The sequence below is a fragment of the Marmota flaviventris genome, chromosome 10 (genome assembly GCF_047511675.1).
Source record: "Marmota flaviventris isolate mMarFla1 chromosome 10, mMarFla1.hap1, whole genome shotgun sequence".
Lineage (NCBI taxonomy): Eukaryota > Metazoa > Chordata > Mammalia > Rodentia > Sciuridae > Marmota > Marmota flaviventris.
In genome coordinates this window covers 115,381,864-115,404,014 of record NC_092507.1, presented here as the reverse complement: position 1 = coordinate 115,404,014, position 22,151 = coordinate 115,381,864, and the positions used below count along the sequence as shown (strand labels likewise).

The 22,151-nt window shown below is 39.2% G+C and overlaps 1 protein-coding gene across 3 annotated transcripts; it reads left to right on the top strand.

Moving 5' to 3' along the window:
* Window positions 1-6,582: 6,582 nt before the first annotated feature.
* On the top strand, window positions 6,583-22,009 carry LOC114084271 (interferon-activable protein 203-like). 3 transcript variants are annotated; one of them, XM_071618273.1, is made up of 11 exons: window positions 6,583-6,671; window positions 6,754-6,893; window positions 8,348-8,440; window positions 9,541-9,825; window positions 11,242-11,396; window positions 12,086-12,247; window positions 12,636-12,710; window positions 14,691-14,903; window positions 16,574-16,993; window positions 18,588-18,776; window positions 20,097-22,009. In XM_071618273.1, the coding sequence occupies exons 4-11, from the start codon at window positions 9,561-9,563 to the stop codon at window positions 20,172-20,174; spliced, it is 1,557 nt and encodes a 518-aa protein (XP_071474374.1). In that variant the 5' UTR covers window positions 6,583-6,671; window positions 6,754-6,893; window positions 8,348-8,440; window positions 9,541-9,560; the 3' UTR covers window positions 20,175-22,009. The 3 variants fall into 3 exon arrangements, with proteins under 3 accessions (XP_071474374.1, XP_071474373.1, XP_071474375.1); XM_071618272.1 differs by having other exon boundaries at window positions 12,636-12,722; XM_071618274.1 differs by lacking the exon at window positions 20,097-22,009 and having other exon boundaries at window positions 12,636-12,722; window positions 18,592-18,680.
* Window positions 22,010-22,151: the final 142 nt, after the last annotated feature.

Below are 22,151 nucleotides of genomic sequence, written 5' to 3'. Positions count from 1 at the left end.
TGTGTGACCTTTTTACCACAAGTTAATCTTGGAGTCAATCCTAGAGGACTGGTACCTAACCATATTTGGCAGATGGAAGTCACACACTTGCCAGAATTTGGAAAATTAAAATATTTGCATGTTACAGTTGATACTTCTTCCGGATTTTTGATGGGCTCCCTTCATGCCGGAGAAAAAACTAAAGATGTTATAGCTCATTGCTTACAAAATTTTGCCACTGTGGGCGTTCCAAAACAGTTAAAAACAGATAATGGTCCTGGCTATACCTCTACCTCTTTTAAACAATTTTGCTCATCATTTGGTATTACTCATATAACAGGAATCCCATACAATCCACAGGGACAAAGCATAGTTGAAAGAGCTCATCAAACTATTAAAACGTACTTATTAAAGCAAAAGGAGGGAATTGGAAAGGGGTATATATCCCCCAAAGTTAAACTTAAAATATCCCTTTTTACTCTAAACTTTTTAAATTTGGATTCATCAGGGCTTAGTGCTGCAGAAAGACATATGTATCCAAAAAATGTACATAAGCCTAAGGTACTTTGGAAAGATATTCTAACAGGACAATGGAAAGGTCCTGACCCAGTGATTGTCTGGAGTCGGGGTTCTGTTTGTGTGTTTCCACAGGGAGAACAGCAGCCGATTTGGATTCCAGAGAGACTAACCAAAGCAATTTCTACAGACCAAAAAGAAGATGATTTGACTCAAATCCATAACAGCTGATATCCAGAGCTCCAGCTTGGCTATTCTTACATCTGCGACAGTGATTAACCAGGATGCTTTTTTCAATAGCTATTTTATCATTGCCTTTTCCCACATCATAAAGTTCTTTTTTATTTTTTGAGTTCATACAAACCTAGGTTAATGTTTTTCTGATCAGTTTTATTTTTTGACTGTGGAGTTTTTAAACATTGCAATGGAGATTTCACCTAGGTAAAGCTACAAGGCCTTTACTATTGTCTTATGTGTTGTATGTTATGTGTGCACACTTCTGTTTTGTGTTGTATGTCTGTATGTGGGTATGTCCATATTTCATATATGAGGAGCACTCATGAAAAAATGGATCCGAATTTTTTTTTTATTCACGTGATTTAAATGGTTTAATTTAAATTAGGTAAACAGCTGTTAAGGATTGTTTTTAAAGGAGGTTAACAGATCTGTTTACTTTCACCTTTCCTTTTCATTATATTTAATAATTCTGTTCAGGATAATGTCTCTTTAGCATCATTGCCAGAATTCCTATCTTCATCCCAGTGCCGGTGAAGACAAAGATAAAACCAAACTACAGCTTCTATGATAGCTATCACAGTAAACTGTATAAACTGATGCATCAATGAATATAACTCAACAAGTAATGCTCAATCAAGGAGTCGATTTACTTTGGGAGGAAATGGACATATTGATAGACTCCTCCACTTTGAACTGCTTGCAGAACTTGCCTGGACTATGTATCACTTGTATACATTGTGAGCTATCGTTTGGTGCATCAAATTGTGGTAGTGCTGACATATCTTTGCTGATGGTGTCACCAGTGATGCAATTTTTCCAAAAGAGCTGTCAATTGGCTTGGTGTCGTGGCGTTTCTGTATCCTCCTCCCTTCTGCTAGTGATGGTCTAAAATTTGGGGGCCAACAGAGGTGAGGCAAAGAACCTCACCCCCCACTGGCACCAAGGCCAAATTTGGGGGCCAACAGAGGTGAGGCAAAGAACCTCACCCCCCCGCTGGTGCAAAGGCCAAATTTGGGGGCCAACAGAGGTGAGGCAAAGAACCTCATGCCCCCCACTGGTGCATAGGCCTATCCACAAGTATGGCTGTATGTTGGACCGGTAGTCAGTGACGGGTATGATCCAATTGCAGTGGTACCAACCTAAGACAGGAGGCTGACGCCTAGAGGTCAGTTCATCCGATGACGGGTAAGGACCATATGTTGAATTGAACAACCTAACAGGCACGGTCCCTAAGCCACATTGCTTGCTGTTTAATTAATCAGAAGGGAGGAGATGCTGAGAACCATAGCCAAGTAGGAATGACGCATGGCAATTTCCTTGTCAGCCTACCCAATGTTGTTTAGAGGGAGGACTCTCCATTGTGGAAATGGGCTTGCCTTGGACCCAGGTCATTTGCAGTGACATTGCATGAATGTTTGAGAAAGGTGACCCTGCTCAAGGACCAGGGCGGATCCGGGTTTAGGGTGGTTCCAGGTTTAGGGTGTATAAAGCTGGGAATAGGGCGTATCCTGCTGCCTCAGGCGCCCGCTCCGCTCCTTGAGTTCCCGTTGAGTTCTCACGGGATTCAGAGAGTATTTTGGGATGCAGAGCCCGGTGGAGGTGTGGATTTTCCCCAGAAGGTGCGTGTAGAGTGCCGGTGAGAGTTTAGGAATAAAGAATTGCTGTTTGAATCTACAAGGCTGTGAGTGGCTCGTGATTTTGTGCCCAGCCAGACTGCGGCAAGGGACAAAGACCCTTCCAGACTGCCTTCCATCACGACAGCAATATTTAGTGCTTCCTCATAGTGCAGTTACATTAAGCATAAGATGATTGGCTTATAGATGTTAAGGTGCTTATGTGTGATTGGCGGGCATGCACTACCTGAACCCTATAACAGCTGTGTGCATTCCAAAAATAAACGAGCTTGCCTGGAGGCCGACTGAGGTTGTCACCTGCCAGCTCTCACCAGTGCCCGGTGTCTATGTGTTGGTTTGATAACGCATCTCTACCCACTGCGACCGAGGTAGCGAGTGACCATCGACCACACCAGTGACCAGGAACGCATACACTGGTGTGACTCTTTAGACTTGCTTCTCCATCAGAGAGCAGCCTTCCCCTCAACTCCAGCTTCATCTTCAAAACCATATGTGTATGTGAGTCTTTCTCTTTCTTACAAGTTTGGCTGTGCCGATCGCGGCAATATGTAATATAACTAATAGGGAGTTGGTATGCAGAAGATATGGAGAACCACATATTCTACCATTTAAACAGCCCACTTGAAAAAATTGTGAAAAAGATATGAATCACCCCTTCATTCCAATGCCCAATACACATATGAGTAGATGTTCATCATTGCTAGCGATTAGTGCCTTCCAGAGCAGCAACCTAAGTGATAGGGGACCTAAGCCAAGAACAAGAGAAGAGGTTTATGAGCTGAAAATAATTGATGGTGACTTTTAGGAAAGCTTGACTACTCCAGTGAGTATGATCCATGTAAACAAATTCTGAATTATTACATTTAATATAGACTTGTTATGATTTTTTTTCTATAGACATGTGAGGACTGGAAAAACTTTATTTATGTGGACATTGAAACCACTATCAGGAACATTTTCAAAATAAGGAACACACTTGAAATACTTGAAGTCACCTGAATTTCCCAGGCTTGACAGTGAAAGAAAAGCATATACCAAATGGTGAACAGGCAACCCAGCATGTTTCCTACTTGACCATGAAGTTGTAATCTTTCTATAATTTCATCATGTATTAACAGTCACAAAATATCATATTTTATGCATGAGAAATTTAAGACTTAGCTGTTTCTCTGAATTATCTCTTTAAAATGTTTTAAACACCCAAAGGAAATACATTCCTGATCTATTGAATGACTTTGTGTCCTCAAGAGCATACACACTAGTTTGAGAAGCCTTTATACTATACCATGCATAAAAGCTGATCACTGAGTAGAGTTTTAGAAGTTACAAAGTACCCTGACATGAATCCTGGAAGACAAGTATCGGGAGCATGCAGGGAACTCCTACATATCTCTAAAGAGGATGACAATCCTAGGTTTCAAGTAGTCAGCATTGGTTTGCCTGACACATGATGGTGGCTCTTTATCATAATCTCCCAATTATCACATTGTACCTTAACTGCAATGAGTCCTGTGATGCCACACAGCTATTAAAAGGCAAATGAGAAGGGCCGAACCCAAGGCTTCTGGCTCCAAAGCTCTGCTCTTTCTTTTGCCAACCACCTTCTTATAGTACAGCGTGAAATGAGACCGTTTTAAAACAAAAGCAAGACAAAAGGTTGTTATTGGCTGTGATTTAGAAGACGTCAACCCCCAAATGTCTACCCTTGTCATAATTCGAGTATTAGCGATTATGTCTTTTGTCAAATAACTTCTGAATATCTGAGCAGCTCATCCCCTCAATCTAGGTTTCTGTTCATTGTCCCTTCCTAAGGTCAGCCTTCCCTAGGTATATACTACAAAAGAGCAGTAACACCACTATTTTCTATTACCTCACACCATTATCATCTCTCCATGGAACCTATTTACTTGACACTGCACGGTATTTGTGCTGTTGCTATTGGCTTAGTTTTTTAGCTTACAGTCTCTGCTGTAGTAGAAGTGACTTGAGTCTAAGGACTTTGCTGTTCATTGCTGAATGTTACCTCCCAAAATAATATTTGGCACACAGAAGATATTCAACAAGCATTTGTTTAGACAATGTTTGTTGAGTCAACTGTCTAGGCTTCCCTGTCTCAAAATTCAGTCCTGGGCGTTGCCACCTACTAGGTTCTATTGATGTATTTAGTTTGATTCGTCAAGGGCTAGTTACTTGAGCACTCATAGAGTAAATGTGATCACTGAACATTTTCTAAAGGGGTTTTCCAAGCCAAAAATAGCATAGATAAGCAAACAGACAAAAACAGAACAAAACAGAAGAGAACAAATAAACTGTAGTTAAATCACTGTCATACTTGTAGGATGATTTCAAAAGAAAAAAAAAAAGGTTGAGAATGCTTTTCAAAATCCAAAATAGCATGCCAAATATGTAACATCAAATATAATCAAGATAGGGAACTTAGAAACTTCTGTCACCAGAGGAAATAGTCGAGTCTCCTACAGTTTCATTGAACCAGCTAAAGACTTTAAGAAAGTAAAACAGTACACTGTAGGGAAGTGGGTGGCGGGGAATTAAGTCAGTTTGTGTAGACTTCTAGAGCAAACTGATAGGTGTAGTTTATTTTTATGCTTCTGCTATTAAATTTTCAACACCATTTAACTGGTTAATAAAATATTAACTTAGGATATGGGTATATTTTTAATCTAGATGTGTCATAATACTCTGCAATTACAAAAATCACACAACACTTAACTTCATGCCAGAAGAGTTAAGAAGCAATAATTTGCCATACTACAAAGACCTGGAAGAATAGATCTATGCTAAGTATTTTTGTCTCTGCTTTGCTGATTGATTATCCCAAAACCAGAATACCTGAGTAAAAAGACCTCTACATTAGTGTAGGGAACAGTTAGCCGTTTGTCATTTGCTAGGAAACAAGAAAGGACAAAGTAGTAAGGGTTTGCTTCAGTAACTTCTCACCACTTAATACTTCCATATTCCAATTTTCCCCTTTTAACACCCATGAGCTGGTATTTTAAACAACTGAGAAGATGGTAACCTTTATTTCAGTGCATGTGAGTTTCTTCCCTTGGACCAGATTCTAAAGCCCCACATCTAAAACCAAAAAGAAAAGAAAATTCGAACATTGCTTCTTCATTGGTGTAAATTATTTTTCTCTACTCAATATTTACAATACCCCAAAATTGAGCAAAATAATATTGTGAAATCTAACTTCCAGTTCCTTTTCCTTCCTTTGTTAAATAAACCTGAATAACTTATAGGTTGTTCTCATTTGAAGTTAGAATTCCCAAACCAAAATGTTTCAGGTAGGAAGTTCATATTTGCAAAAGTAAGAAAGCTCATTGTGAATTCAAGGGAGAAATAATATTAGTGAAAATCTGGAGAGGAAAAAAAAAGTAGTACTGGAATAAAGAAGAATAAAGGATTTATAAAAATAATTAAGATTCTCAATGAACACATAGAGGATTGAGATAGAAAAGCAGTGACGGGTAAATTCTACAGTTAAGTGTCCTTGTCCTCTCCAAAACTCCTGTTAAACCTGAACCCCCCGCCCAATGCAATCTTGCTGGAAGGTGGTATCTGATTGGACATGTTTAGGTCATGAGGTCTCTACCCTCATAAATGAATTAACTACTGTCACCATAAAAAGGGTTTGTGAGAATAAATTTGCTCTTTTTGTCCTTCTGTCATATGAGCATGCAGCAAAATGTTCATCCCAATTGCCACAGCCTTGATCTTTGACTCCCCAGCCTCTAGAACTATGAGCAACAAACTTCTGTTCTTTACAAATTACCCAGTATGTGGTATTCTCTTATAGCAATATAAAGCAGACGGATAGTAGGGAAATCTGCCTTGTCCATAATAGTGAGGGTCAGAGAGCAGTATCTGGGCTGAACTGGAAACTTAATTCTTTCATCTATTCACACACTCCCTACTGTGTAATGCGGTGAAGATGAGATTAATGGTGCCCTTTTCCCTTTTCTTCTCATTGTGTGAAAGACTAGGGAAGTGTGCATTGTAAGTGGCTAGAAGGCGCACATTTTCCCTTTGAAATTTGACTTCATTCAAAGGAATAGAGGTTCCTAAATGTTGGATATGGAAGTTCTTGGAAAGTTTCATCTATTGAGAAAAACATGTAAGTACTGCTGAGCGCTAACCTGTCGTGGTCAACACTGTGTTTACAGGAAGCTCTTCCGTTTTTTCTGACTCAAGAAACCGAAAGCTAGAAGCATTGATAGGAGGAGTCCTCTCTGTTTCCTCTCCTCTGTGGGCTCTGAGCAGTATGAGACACCCAACATTGCTCAAGTTAGTAACTTTCACCAGTGTGCTATTCCTCTGTTATCTTTGGAAATGCTGGAAATAATTTTATTTATTTATTTATTTTCAGCATTTCAGAACACAATATCCTGCTGTTCATTCTCTGAGAGCCTTGCTGATTTATTTTCCTAATGCAAACAAAAAAGCCCTGCTTCCTGCATTACTGAAGCTCTGAAGACCTGGACCACTGTTGAAGAAGTTTCCAGGAAGGTGAGTCCTGTCAGTGCTTTCTGTGGAGAAGATCTGAACACTTAGCCCCAAATCACAAGATCACCAGGGGAAATCAGTCTGGGCTCTTCAGGGTGGTGGGGTGAGGGGAGTAGGGCTGGCACCAGTTATGCTGAGAACAGGGACAACTGCAGTGATTGATTCTCATGGTTCACTTTGAAAGATAACAGACCTCTTTATTCTCCAACACTGAGGCCTGAATAAAGGGAAGTGCATATTGACCATTGCAGATTGTAAAGTAAATGCTGAGGAGGAATTGGCAGGAGTTCATATTGCAGAAGAGGACTTTGGTTTTCTTGGTTGGAGAGAGTATAAAAAACTTGGTGACTGTAGTGAGGGGCCTCAGGAAAAGACAAGAATGAGACATGAAAAAAAGCATAAAGTAATGTTAATTATAAAACACATCTGGAATGACGCTGTGTTGCATAACATTATCCCAATTTTAGAAAACATGAGAACAATTGCAAAGGCATTGTAAAAATATTCAGATTCACAAACACAGTTATTCAAATACATAATCTTAATATCTTCAAAAGTAGGATTTAGTTTTCTTTAACTCCACTCTAAAACAGGTAAATAGATGTCTTCAATTATTTTTAACAAAAATTTTCCCTTAACTAATTAAATCCTGTATGTCCATGATGGATATAAGTATTTTGTCTTGTTTTTTGCTATCTTCACTCTAATCTATGACCCTTCTTTATTCTCTCTCTATTTTTTTTAACTTATTGCACTTTCTTAGGCTTTAAAAGACAAATACATCAGAAACTGTTACCTTCTGTTTCCCCCTTTCATTCACCATACGGATGCACTTCCTATTTCTCTTCTCTCCTACCATGTTTTTATTTTTAAGACATAGTCTACTTAATCAAGTTTGATTTCATTCTCCAAATATTTTGGCCTGAAGTAGTTAGTGTGCTTTTTTGTTTGTTTGTTTGTTTTGGTTTTGTTTTTGTTTTTGGTACCAGAGATTGAACTCAGGGACACTGAACCACCGAGCTACCTGCCCAGCCCTTTTATGTATTTGATTTAGAGACCAGGTCTCACTGAGTTGCTTAGCGCCTCCTTTTGGCTGAGCTGGCTTTGACTCAAGATCCTGCTGCCTCCCTAGCTGCTGGGATTACATGAGTGCACCCCACCCAGCTCCTGAACTATTTCTTAATAAAACTTTTGGAGTTGTGCGATAGATACGGGGATTTTGAACTAGTATTATAGAAACATTATTCCATTATCTTACTGTAGGCAGCTGTGCTGTTGAAAATCAGTTTCCATCTGATGCTTGACTCTTTGTAAGTTTCATTCTTTGTTTCTAGAGACTCACAGAGTACTCATTTTTTTTGTTTTAATATTCTTCATTTCACTATAATATTCATTGTGTGAATCTTCTCTTTATTCTATGTGCCTTTTCAATCTTGACGATATTCCTGTTCCCTCAGGAGGAAGCAATTATCGCTCCAGATATTTGAACATTCCAGTCAATTAGAGGTATATACAAAAAAACAGAATCCTAAACTAAAAAGACTTGTAAGGTAAGCAGAAAATTGGAATCTATACCATGTACCCAGTGTCACTAGGGAAGAGAATAAGAGGCTACCAAAGTTCAGGGGTGTGACTCTTATCCATGTGGGAACTCTGGGGCTTCCGGAAGACAAAACCTCATTTCAGTCTTCAAGGTTGTAGTGGAAGATAATCAGAGAAAGAAATACAGAAGTGGCTTTTCAGGCCATGAAATGGGAACTAGCAAAGTCTTAAAGCGTGAAAAGACAAGGTGTGTTGTGTATTTCAAAAGCATATGATAGAAAGGTATACAAAGAAAAAACAGAGATGAATAGATGAAGATAAATCAAGGCCTTTCAGACTATACTTAGGGAGTCAGGGATATTTTTTTTTAAGAAAATTAAGAAACTATTAATAAATTTAAGCTGTAATACACTGTGAGTTTTAGAGAGAAAATAGACATTATGATAAAAACTAATGGAGAAAATTAGACCTGAAAGTATATAAATCAAGAAACTGTTGAAATAATTCTACCAATAAATACTATGACCCAATAAATAATTCTACCAATACATATTGTGACAAAGGACACAGAATGCATGCTCCAACACGAGGACAGACGAAGTACTAATGAGAGCTGGGTAGGGAAGAGCCAAGTGGACAGGCTCAGTGCCTGAGCCTGGAAGTGGGGTGCAGCAGCAGCAGACAGTCACTCCTGGGGGCGGGGGGAGGCCACGGCCATTGGCCCAGCAGCCACTTCATTCATAACAGGTGAGCAGAGAGTCAGGAACAAGATACACCCAGGGATGGGCCCAGGTCCAAGGAAGAATGGCACGGGGAGCCAGGGGCTCTGACACTGCACCCCCCCAGCCTGTTTCCAGACCCCTTCACCACCCACCATTGAATCCACTCAGCTCTCATCACTCAGAGGGAAGAATTTCTTAGAAACGTGTACTGCAGCATTCCTCCCCCCATCTCCACAGCAGCACCTCTGGTAACCAAGCCCTCTTCATCATCGCACACACACCTCTGGACGGCACTTGGACAGGGGGCAGTCACTCACATACACATAAGCCATTTTTTAAAGTGTCCGTATGCACGGGTCAGACTCTATGCTGTTTCTGTCTTGTAGGCTCATCTGTAACTTGAGAGATGGTGAACGAATACAAGAAAATTGTCCTGCTGGTGGGGCTAGAGGCCATTAAGGATTATGAATTTAGATTGATTAAGTCCTTATTGGCCAAAGACTTAAAACTGACTAAAAATATGCAAGATGATTATGACAGAATTAGGATTGCTGACTTGATGGAAGAGAAGTTCCAAAGGGATGCTGGGCTGGGAAAACTGATAACACTCTGCAAAGACATTCCAGCACTTGCAGACCTCGCGGAAACTCTTAAAACTCGGAGGTTGAAAGGTAACCAGGAGGCACCCCTGACTCCCATCCTTTCTGCCCCCATCTTCCCCAACATTGACTAGAGCCCTGACTTGCTCACAGTTGATACATCCCAAGTCAAAACCTCAGTTACCATAGCAATCATGGTTCTTGAGATGCCAACCATTTGACAACTTAGAGAACTCCTTTACAACCAAGTGTATCTTGGTTAGTGGAGTATGTCTTTTGAGGGTAGAAATGAAGGAAAAAATCAGGAAAAGCCATTGAGAGACTAGGGCTTCAAATACTTTAGATAAGAAAATGAACAGTAAAATTAGAAAAAAAAAAGTGCATTTCAAAAATATTTAAATCACAGCTGGCGATATAACTTAGTTGGTAGAGTGCTTGTCTTGCATGCACAAAGCCCTGGGTTCAATCCCCAGCACCATACACACGAACACAAAAATATTTAAAGCAATTATTATTACTGCTCTATTAGAATACTTGCTTCATCATTAATATCTTCTCTGGCAACAAAAATAAAAGAGTGTTTAATAAAAACGTGCCTCTCTGTGATGTGAAGAACTTCCCTCTTATAAAGGGTTTAAAAACCACTTGCAAGAACTCAAAGTCCAATATCACTTCTTTATCGTGTGACAAAGCAGATGATAATTTCTTCCTCTATTCTCTCCAATTTGGAGGAATCTTCTACAAAGATGACCTCTCCTTAACATCATGTAAAGTGTAGAAACTTATAAGGCAAATATACAATAAGAGGGTTAGGAAAGGGATTGACAGAGGTCCCTGGGAGTCCCCGGGATAGGAAGGCTGTGCTCACTGCACACAGGAAGGGTAAGGAAACCGCGGAGGGACAGGCTGGGCCTGGGTGGCTTCTGCCAGGCTGAGCTGATGGGCTAGAGGTGGACGCCCCCAGTCAGACACAAAAGCAGGAGCAGAGAGGAAACAGACTGAGACTGAGTCCACTGTCTTCACCCAGGAGCCCCGGTTTATTGTGCTTTCTTTCTTTTTTATTGATTTTATTATTTTTAAAAAATACACGACAATAGTGGAATGCATCACAATACTTAGTACACATATAGAGCACAAATTTTTTGTCTCTCTCTATATAAAGTATGTTCACACCAATTTATGCCATTATACATGTATTTTTTGCATTACAATTCTTAATACATATATATACCACAACTTTTCATATCTCTGTATATAAGGTATTTTCAAGTCTTCATACATGTACTTTGTATAATGATGACCATCACATTCCACCATCCTTGCTAATCCCCTTCTCCCTCTCTCCACCCCCCACCCCTCTTCCCTATCTAGAATTTATCTAATCCTTTCATGCTCTCCCTCCCTACCCACTATGAGTCACCCTCCCCCCACCCCGCTTATATCAGAGAAAACATTCAGCATTTATTGTGCTGTCTTTTACTTCATCAGTTAAAAGCAAATCCAAAAGGGGAAGAAAATCCACAGGGAAAAAAAAATCTACAGGGAAAAAAGTGGAGCAGGATGAATCTCCTACTGCCCAGTCCAGGTCCACAACAAATACAGATTCGGAACCAGAGTCAGAGGAGGAGATACCTTCGTTGAAGGTAGGACTGCTGAGCCCCCACTGAAAAAGCGTCCACTCCTGATCTTCCACTTTTTGCCTTTTAATCTACCCTCCAGTCTCTGTATAGATCAAGAACGTAGTGAAAAACGAGCTTCTGAGCCTGCAAACTCATACCTGTTGGTCTCCTGTTTTCTTTCAGTACTGCTGTGCACTTGAACTTAGGTAATATGACCCCCTAGGGCAGAAACAGAAAATCATCACACTTTTATAAGCTATGCACTAAAATAGCAATCAGTTTGGGACAATGGCTTGCTAAAGCCTATTGAGAGACACTGAGTCCAAATTTAGCTTTTCCAAATCCAAGTCTCCTGCTCTTCCATCACCAGAGGTGAGTACGGGGTGATATGAAGAAATTTTTTTCTTCTCTTTCTCTGAAGCAGTCATGTATGCCCAGTGCTTACCTTCTGGCCATCTTTTCAGAGAATAGACTATAACTCCCTGGAGTTCCCAAGAATATAAGTAATAATTAGGATCTTTTTATACAAAAGGACTTTCTTCTCTGAAAATGTTGTGCTTCGACTAACATTAAATTGCGTTACCAAAGGCTGGGACTTTGGTTCAGTGGTAGAGCATCTAATTAACATGTTTAAGGTCCTGGTTGAATTCACAGCACCAAAAAAGAAAAAAAATTATCTTTACCAAGACTAAAAGGGAAAAAAAATCTTTTAGGAAAACGAAATCAAGAACTCTGAAGACCCTGAGAGAACACAGCTTCCCCCAGAACAGGGTCGGTTTATGGAACCTTTAGCCACCAGCGAAGAACAAACTGCGGTCTGTCCCCAGACTCTTCATGGGCCTCCACCAACATCATCCAGCAGTCCTCCAATCAAGGTACCTCTTCCTGTTCCTAATACTTTTCTCTCCCCACACCATATTTCTGGGGTTATTATAATCATGAAAGAGCTTCTCCTAATCCCTTACTGTACCCCATTTCTTCCTACAATTAAATCACAAATTAATTTATCAAGTGCATATATTAAGATCCCCGTGCTATTTACAAGGCATATGTTGATGAAACAATTCCTGATCTCCACAGCTCATGTGTTGGTTCAGGAGAGATGGGTATGGGGAGTTTATCATCTACTAGATCATAAACTCACATTATAGTTAGCTGGGCCAGAGGGGAGAAAAGACAAACACCTATCTCATCCACTCCATCATAGTCTGCTTTTTGTTTTGTCCTTTGTTCCTGCCTTGATGTGATTCCTGTGGTTACCAGCGACCCAACATTGAGAAGTCTGTATCTTTGGTGAATGAGCAAGAAAAAATTGCTTCAGATCTTCAAGGCGGGCACGTAAGAGCACAAGTTGAGTCACGCTTTCCTACTATAGTTTCTAACTCAAGACCAAGCTGCATTTTGTCTTAGGTCACAGCCTTACCAACAAGCCACACTCTGATATTGAAGACAGAGTCCCTCTAGAAAGAGACTTTCAATTTTGACCTAGTTTTCTGCTGTATTTTTTCATTGTATTCATTCATTCATTCATTGTTATGAGGAATTGAACTCAGGGTCACTTAACCACATCCCCAGATCTCTTTATTTTCCATTTGAGACAGGGTCTTGCTAAGTTGCTTCAGGCCTCGTTAGGTTGCTGAGGCTATCTTTGAGCTTGTGATCCTCCTTTCTCAGCCTCCCAAGTTGCTGGTATTACAGGCGTGCACCACCATGCCCAACCTCTGTTGCTATTATTGCTATTAGTTCCAAGAACCCATGTTTCCCCAAATCTCTCCTGAAAAAGTCATAGAAATAAAAAAAAAAAAAACAGGTGGGTGGGCTGTTTGTTTTGTTTTCAGGAGTCTGCAAAACTGGAGTCAGGAACAAATTTGTGCATTCCCTTAATGGAAAGTTTTAGTTAATAAACCAAATTTATAACCACAGCTGACATTGCTCTGAAATTTCCTGCTTTATAGTCCAGGAGGGTTGTTTACCCAAACATACCCTAAAACTGTGCTTGGTCAAGTTGTTTTAAGTCATTTGGCAACAGATGTAGAACCCAGGTTTATGTACATTATCTCATTTATTCTTTATAACACCATATGAAAATGGTCTTGTTAGTCTCATTGCACACATGAGAAAATGGAGATGCATAAAATCACACAGGTCACACAGGAGTCCATATTAGTGCCAGGATTTAAACGCGGCCATCTTTGAACTTTAAAACTTGAATGTTGAATGATCATAGATGGAATGCAGGGTAAGCAGATGTTAAAATGTCTCCAATTTATTTTTGAGCACTTTTGAATGTACCTTGTTGTCTTTGGGTTTGTTACTGTTGCACAAGTGTCTGGGTGCTCAGAAGCTGTTCTAAGGAGGGGTACTCCAGTTGAGGGCCCTCTAAGCAGTTCTCTCGCACCCATCAACAAGTGGTGGGGCTGTCTCAGTGGAAAAGCGTAGCATGAGTGAGCATGGGGTTAGATCCTCAGCACCACATAAAAATTAACAAATAAAATAAAGGCACTCTGTCCATCTACAATTACAATTTTTTTTTTAAAGTCAGATTACTGAATGGTGTCAAAACTGGTCAGTACTGTGTTGTGCTGACCTAATTATGATAATGTTTAATGGACTTCCATTAGTGTAATTGAAGGTTGCAATAACATAAGATTTTAGAAAGATTTCCCATTGTTACTTGAAATTGTCTAACCATGTAGCTAAAGAAAATGCTTTGCGTAGTATGTTGAATTGCTGTGAATGCAACTAGGAACCCAGAAAGATTCTGGCTTCCTGATCCACATTATAGAGGTAGCAGGATCCTTCCTGAGGAACTGTGAATTTGAGGGACCTGACCTGTTGCAGTTATGATCAGATACCTGAAAGGATGGAGACTTTCATTTCCTAGATGCCAAAGAGCACAGGACAGGGACTGGTGCATGTAACTGAAAGACTTAGTTAACAAAGGCCCATTAGCCTGTTTGCACCCCTTCAATAACAACAACAATAACAACAACAACAAAAACAAAAACTCTAAGAGTTGTATCTAACTGAATGATTTAGACCAGTTATATAGGATCTGTAGAACCAGTATTACATCCTAGACCAGTGAAATGCCAATCCTTTGAGATTTTTACGTTTAAAAGGAGGCTTGTGGTAGGAGGAGGCACCGTGTTGGAGGTGCCTGAATGTGTGCTATTATTCCTCCTGTGACCCAGGAGAAAATATGCATGGTATAGGTTCTATATAAAATAGAAAAAAAATGAGAATAAAAGATGCATTTCATCTGATTAAAAAAAAACATTAAACAGAAAAAAAGTAAAGAAATTTATTTTCCTTCAGGAAATGGACAACACAAACACCCAAACACATGATAACATGAAGGTACAGGAATCTCAGGGACAGCATCAACTTCCAGAACTGTCATCATTTGCCACACAAACAACTGTGAGTACGTTCCACACTTTTAAGATGGCTCCCAGAACACCATCCTGCAGTTTCCAGACTCTTCAGGTGACTCTAACAGAACCATCCACCAGAATCCAAACTCTGCAGGTGGGTCCAACCATACTGTCTACCAGTCTCTAGATTCCTCTGATGACTCAAACCCCATTCAGCAGTTGCTTCCTCACAGTAAAATTTCCTGTTCCTGCAAATATAAGGACAGGGATTAGCAGAAACTTGGAAGAACAGAAACTTCTAACACACTTATTTAGTTCAGTTGTTATTTTTATTGGGTATTTTTTTGAGATCCTATCCTAACTTTGAATTCTAATTCATATAATGCCCCACTCCATCAGGATGATCTATGACTACTAGTGAGTACCTAAATCTTCCCTGTTCCATAACCAGTAAAACAAGACATTAGTTTACTTCATTTTATTTTTGTGTTTTGGTTTGCATTTTTCATTTTTCCTCACTGCAACATGTAAATGGTATCTTTGGGTAAAATAGTGTGTAGAAATACAGAGCCAACAGGAATCTATTGCTATTGCTTTTCTTTCATTATTTTTTGTTGACACCAATGACATCATCTTAGAAAATTTATGAAAAAAAAAATAGATGTATGGACAAATATAATTAAAATTTAACTGTCTGGAATTTTTTCTCTATCGCATGCCAAGCTTAAGTGTATCGTCTTCTCTATCTTTTGTTATGTATATATAAGAAATATCATTTTCTCCCAAGTTGGGCCACATTGTATGTATTCTTATATAACCCAGACTTTAAAAATTCTTTTAGCATATTTTGAAGTGCTTGGCTTCAATCAGCCAATACAAACTTAAATAACTTTATTGTATATAAAAACTTACATGATTATTCTATGCATTATAAAAATAATTTCACATTATCTGGCTCTATGTTACTTTTGGTATTCCCTATACCTGCAATAAATGGAAGAACATGTGTCCCTCAGTCCTTCTTTTATCACCTGCAGAGAATGATATAATTTATTTCTCAAGCTCTGTACACTTTCTGTCAGATGTTTTTGTCACCATCATGAGGTGCTGGGAATGAATTTCCTGATGTAGGAAAGTATTTAACCATATTGATGAGAAAGCAGAGTGAAACCCCATCCCTCGCAGGTCATATTCTGTAGAACTTTCTAGGTCAGATCTCAGTGAGCACTGCTGATCTGTGGAGAATATCCATCTTCTGATTCCTAGAACTCCCATGGTCTCCTCCATACTTCTTCTTCCAGATCAGTAGACTCCCTGTAATTCAAAGTGCTCTGCTGAAATTCAGAAAGAGTGCAGGGCACTGTGGAGAAATGTGATCAGGGATGAGTTCCTTCATGACTAATTTCCAATGCCATGATTCCCCTCAATGCCTGGTAGCATTCAGCCTGGACCTGTTCAGACTAGGAAAGTCCTGGTGGTTCTTCCAGTGTCTGCCTTATGAACCCTTTTGCAATACATCACTGATTTCTTTAAAAAGGCTTTGTGATTTGAGTCTTTAAAAAGTCCTATTAAGATTAGTATCAGTTGAAATTACTACCTAAAACTTTTCTTTTTTTTTTCACTACATAAATTACACTGCGTCTGCCATTATTGTCTAAATTTTCCTCAACTCTGCCCAATTAATGTTTCCTTGAGGATAACATCGGGAATCTTCTTTACATTCCTTGAGAATCGACCCTGAACCTGAGAGGGATCTCACTAGACAGTGACTCTGGATTCCCTGTCATAACTGTGCTGTGTTTCTGCTGTGTACTTTCCAAGTAGAATCCAGGATTGACAACTATACCTACGGAAGCTTCCGAAGAACGTGGTCACCAGAAGGGCCCCAAAGAAGTAGTGGTGTTGAAAGTAACAGAACCATTTATTTATGAGTTCAAAGAAGGCGGGAAGAAGATGTTTCATGCTACAGTGGCCACTGAGAGCGAATTCTTCCGAGTGAAAGTTTTCGACTTCCACTTGAAGGAAAAATTCATCCCAAAGACAGTTATTGCCATATCCGATTATATTGGCCGCAACGGGTTCCTGGAGATATACAGTGCTTCAAGTGTGTCTCACGTGAGCGCAGACAGAAAGATGGAGATCTCGAGTAGACTGATTAAAAATGCTAATGCAACTCCTAAAATTGAGTATCTTTGCTCACAATGTACAGTAAAATATGTGAATGGGGTGTACACAGTGTATAAGGTAAGCCATAGTATTATTCCATAAAATTTCTTCAGTAAACCTAGATTTTTAAAAGCCTTAACTTGCTAACTGGAGATGGGTCAATTGACTGAGTACAGGAAATCAAGGCCTGACTGACTCACTTCCCACTTTAGAGTATGGCATAGTCAATCTCAGACCTTTTATCTTTTCAGGATATTACCAGGAAAGTTCAGAAAGAGATTCACCAAGAATCTTTGGCATTTTAACAGCTATTCTGATACTTTCGTAGCCACCCTGGTCTACAGCAATATACAGTTCCTCTCAACACTTGTATCCTTAGGATTTTGCTTGCGTTTTCCCCATCTGTATCAATGACAACTTAATTGTAAATGAAGAGTTGGCCTCCCAAATCTAGATCTGGTTGTGGTGACCAAAATAAGGAACCTAAATAGATGGCTCTGCCCCAGGATGTGGTGACATCTAACAGTGATCTGATCAGCTGGACTGTATGCGCTCACTCTTTCCCATTCATTACTCTTCAATACTTTTTATTAAGAAATTGTGACACATTTCGTCTGCATTAAATCATAAGAGAAACAGAAGCTGCAGACAAGAAACATGCAATTTAATTTCTCCATTTACAAGGGACAATGAAATGCGAAGAAGCTTGGTGAATTTTTAGACTCCTCAGTCTTCCTAGACAGTCCCAACACACCATGTAAATAGTACCCTTGGCTGAGTTAACTGCTAATGTTGGAAGTGCGTCAATCTGCTATGTATGTCTTTGAGGATGGTCTTTTTTATTTTTTCTTTTTGATGGTGGGGAGTGAAACCAGGGTTACTCCACCACTGAGATACCTTCATAGTCCTATCTATCTATCTATCCATCCATCCATCCATCCATCCATCCATCCATCTATCCAGGGTCTCACCAAGTTGACAAGGCTGGCCTTGAACTTCTGATCCTCTGACCTCAGCCTCCAGAGCATCTGGGATCATAGGCCTGCAACACACCCAGATGAGTGTGGCTTTTTCTTTTTCCTGTGCTGTTTTCTGTACACTCTTTTTAAAGAATTGTACATGTAAAAGTGGCTGTAGAATTCATTAATAGAATAAAATACAAGCCAAAGACAGTGGGATTAGATCCTCTGGACTTAAAATTCAGCACAGAGCAAATCAACGGAGAAGACAGAAAAAGAAATGTATATTGAAATAACCTAATATACTTAATGAGGACTTCTCATAGTCTCTCAGGCTCCTGGTGAGCCCTAAGTGGCTTTTTTTCCTTCTCTTTTCTTGTGGAGGTATCAAAGAAACTTACAAAGGTAATCAGATTTCTCTCTATTGAGCTCATTAGGAAATCCCAACTCTGCCAATTAACTGTTGTTAACTCTTCAATTAATGCAGATATGTAAAAATTAGGAAGGTAATAAAGTCTCCTAGAAAAATCTAACACATGAAGACACTAAATAAGGAAAGCTTAGAGAAGTTTGCTGGAAAATATCTGGACCTGTGGTTCAGATCTATTTACTTTGTCACAGATGAATATTTTCATTTATACCCTTTATTTTTCATAGATCTAAGAGTTCCTGATACATTTCTCAGAAAACTGAGTGTTAATTATCTTTTTCAGAAAGATATGAGGGAAGATTGCACTTATTATGGAATACGAGATGATACAGGGAACATGGAAGTGGTGGTGTATGGATGGATGACCTATGTCAACTGTGAGGAAGGAGATAAAATTAATCTCTTCTGTTTTGAATTGGCTTTCAATGAAGATAAGTGGCAGCTTAGATCTGTAAGGCACAGCTATATCAAGGTGGGTGTTCTATGGGAATGTCATTCTTCCAAATGGAAACTATTTAAAAATTTTTTTATTTTATTTTTTTAAATTATGTGAATGTATTTTGACATATCATATGCACATGGAGTATAACTTCTCATTTTCTACATGATAAGAGTTACACTGGTCGTGTGTTCATATATGAATATAGGAAAGCTATGTCCGTTTCATTCTACTGACTTTCCCATTTCTATTTGGAGTGGAACCACTGTTTGACCCAGTTATCCCAGTCCTCAGCATATACCCAAAGGGATGTAAACTCAGCATACTATAGTGACCCAGTCACATCAATATTTATGGCAACTAGTTTCTTTATACTATACTCTAGGAAAACAAAATAGGTGGATTTAACACAGATTTCAGCAGATGGAAAGAAAACGAAGTTCTGCCCATTAGTGCATATAAACTTTTTTTCACCATTTTTTAAAAAAAGAAGGATATTTCTAATCAGAGTGAAGAAAGTAAATTCAGAGAGACTTTCAAAATTTATTACATCCTAAGCTAAATAATCAAGATATATTGAATTGATCAAAGCAAGAAATAATTTAATACGAAATTTGAGTTCAATTAAGACAAGATACGTTTTAAATTCTGGCTCTGTGACTAAATTGACTAAAGATTTAAAACACGAGGCACTTCTCTGTCACCATCTATAAAGTGGGGAAATATTTTCTAAAATAACAGGTCATCAACAAAACTCCTGAGAGATCTAGATTACCATTGCTGCCCTGAGCAAATCAGAACACAAGTACTTCCCTTTAGAGAAATGGTAGATGACAGTGTCTGTGCTCTTTGTCACACTGATGCACACGTTCATGTGCAAGTCATAGAACACTGCAAAAGGCTGATGCTGGACAGCAAAGAAATAAAATAAAAAGGCTGACCTGTTCAAGCCACCGAAATGTACACATGACCTGTTCAAGCATATCTGCTGAGATCTCTCTGATCCTCAGGACCATCAGTCAAATATTCCTCCCACCAGGTGCACTAGGAAAGCCTTTTATAACTTCCTCCCTCCCTTCTGCCCAATGAAAACCTCCACTCAACTTTGCCATGGGGTCCACCAGCTCTTCTCTCTTCTGCTGTTTCCTGATACCACCTGTGTTCATGTGGATAAAGTGACTAGCTGATTTTCTAGTCCTAAGCAAGTGGGAAAAGGTGACTCCAACCACAGGAATGGTTATAGGAGATAAGTAGGAGTGAGAAAAGAGATGAGGTTCGTGGGGAGGAGACCCTGTGGGTGAAGAGAGAAATGTGTGGCCAGCTGCATCTCAACTTCTGGCTTTCTTCTTCAAGGTAATCAAGGCCAGGAGATTCAACAGAGGACAACTCAATTGTAATTCAAATATGGACACTTCACAAGAATCCTCCTAAAAGCCAGGATACCATTGATAACAGTGCTCATGGAGATGAGATCCAAGTACAGAAAAAAGATACATATTACAATATCATACATATGAAACCCAGCTTTTGTGCTCAGGATATAGTTTAGTGGTACAGTGGTTTCCTAGCAAACATGAGGCCCTGGGTTCAATCCCCCGCACCACAAAAATAAATGAGTAATAAGTGAATAAAAACAAAAATAGCACTTAATTTTAGGAAATAGGAATTTAAGAAATTAATTAAAAGTCTTTCTACTTTCTACTTTTTTGTGTGTTCTAAATTCTATATTTTGCCATCTATAACTTCTATAATTGTAACTATAATTATAACTTCTATAATTAATAATTTTTTTCTCAATCAATGCTAGGTCTTAGTCACCATTGAATAGGCTATGACCTCCTCAAAAAGAAAAAAAGAATGTTTGGCAATGAAATTCACCCTGGGCTATAATTGCAAACCCCTTTATACTGGGAGGGTTTGCTTTAGCACAGAAGAGGAGATATCTTTGAAAATCTGTTTCCTAGAGAGGCCACAACTGGGGACTATGCAATTATGTTGATTAGCATGAACATACTAGAATGTTAAAAGAATTTCTGCCCCTCCCTGATGTATTCCCTGTATCTGAAATATGTATTTCCATTCATCTACCCAAGTACCAATAGGCCTCCGTGGCTATCCCCCCACAATTCCTCCTTCTTACATTCCCTGTGTGTGAAACCATCAGGAAGCTGTCCCAGGCACTTCTGCAGTAGGCAATCACTGAAGAGAACTGATTTTCTTTAGAGTAGAATAGCAGGAAGCAGATATCTGCAAAGAAATTTTACTCTTGTATTTTTATCGATCACATATTGGTACCAGGTATTTTGTGATTGTTTTGTGTCCTTTAAGCTTCCTATAAGCCCTAAAAGGTGGATGGATAGTTTTCTCCATTTTACTCTGTGTAGTGTGTGGCAGACAAGCAACAGACAGGCGCACTCACTCTCCTAAGGACACTTGGATGGGAAAGTAGAGAGATACATTAAGAACCCAGGGAGCAGTTCCAGTGTGGGGGAGGTGTGATGGGGAAGAATCTGGAGCTGAGTTGGAAATTTGGAGAGCCTGGGGACATTTACCACAATACGTGTCCGAGACTATGGATGCCCTATTTGTCTAAGGAAAAGAGGCTTTAAAGTGTGTTTAAAGTTCTACCATGAGGTTCTGGGGCCCAAGGCCCAAGGAATAATTTTATATTGCTTTGCCATAGACTGCCTTTGTTTTGATTACTTCTTTTCTTATAGTTGACTCGGATGCTAATTAGACATTTTCTTGCCTATAACCACTCTAATAACACACACACACACACACACACACACATAATGTTATATACTTATATACAGTTCTATCACTGCAGATGTGCTTACATGGTAATGTATTACATGGTATGGGTAGGTATTCCTCATCAACAGTTAGAAACTGAAGTTCAAAGAGATTTAATGAAGTGTCAAATCACTTACTTCGGCGCTAATTAAGGACAGAGATCATCCTGGGATGTCACCTGCTAAAACTTCCTCAAAATTCAAACTTGACTTATGGACAATAAGGAAAAAGATTGCTTCATACCCAACTGATATTTGTATTCTGAGTTGTCCTGATACTCTGATACTCTATGAAAACTTTCTACAATTTGCTATTCTTGAATCTGTAGATGGTGGCAATTAAGAGTAAAGACTGAGTTACAGTACCCCAGTGTCCCTGCCCTGCTTTCCGTCATGCTGATTCCCCTTTGAACTTGTAAGAACTGGGTCTCCAACAGAGATAATAAAAAAAAAAAATCACATTCTACACAAGAGTTTGCTTCTTTGTTTTGTTTTCACTTAAATAGCTTCATCCTCTAATTCCACAATCCCACTCTAGCTTACATCCTTGTGTCATACCACATATCAGAGCTCCTTCTTGGAATTAAAATAAACTTAAGAAAAAGCCAAAATC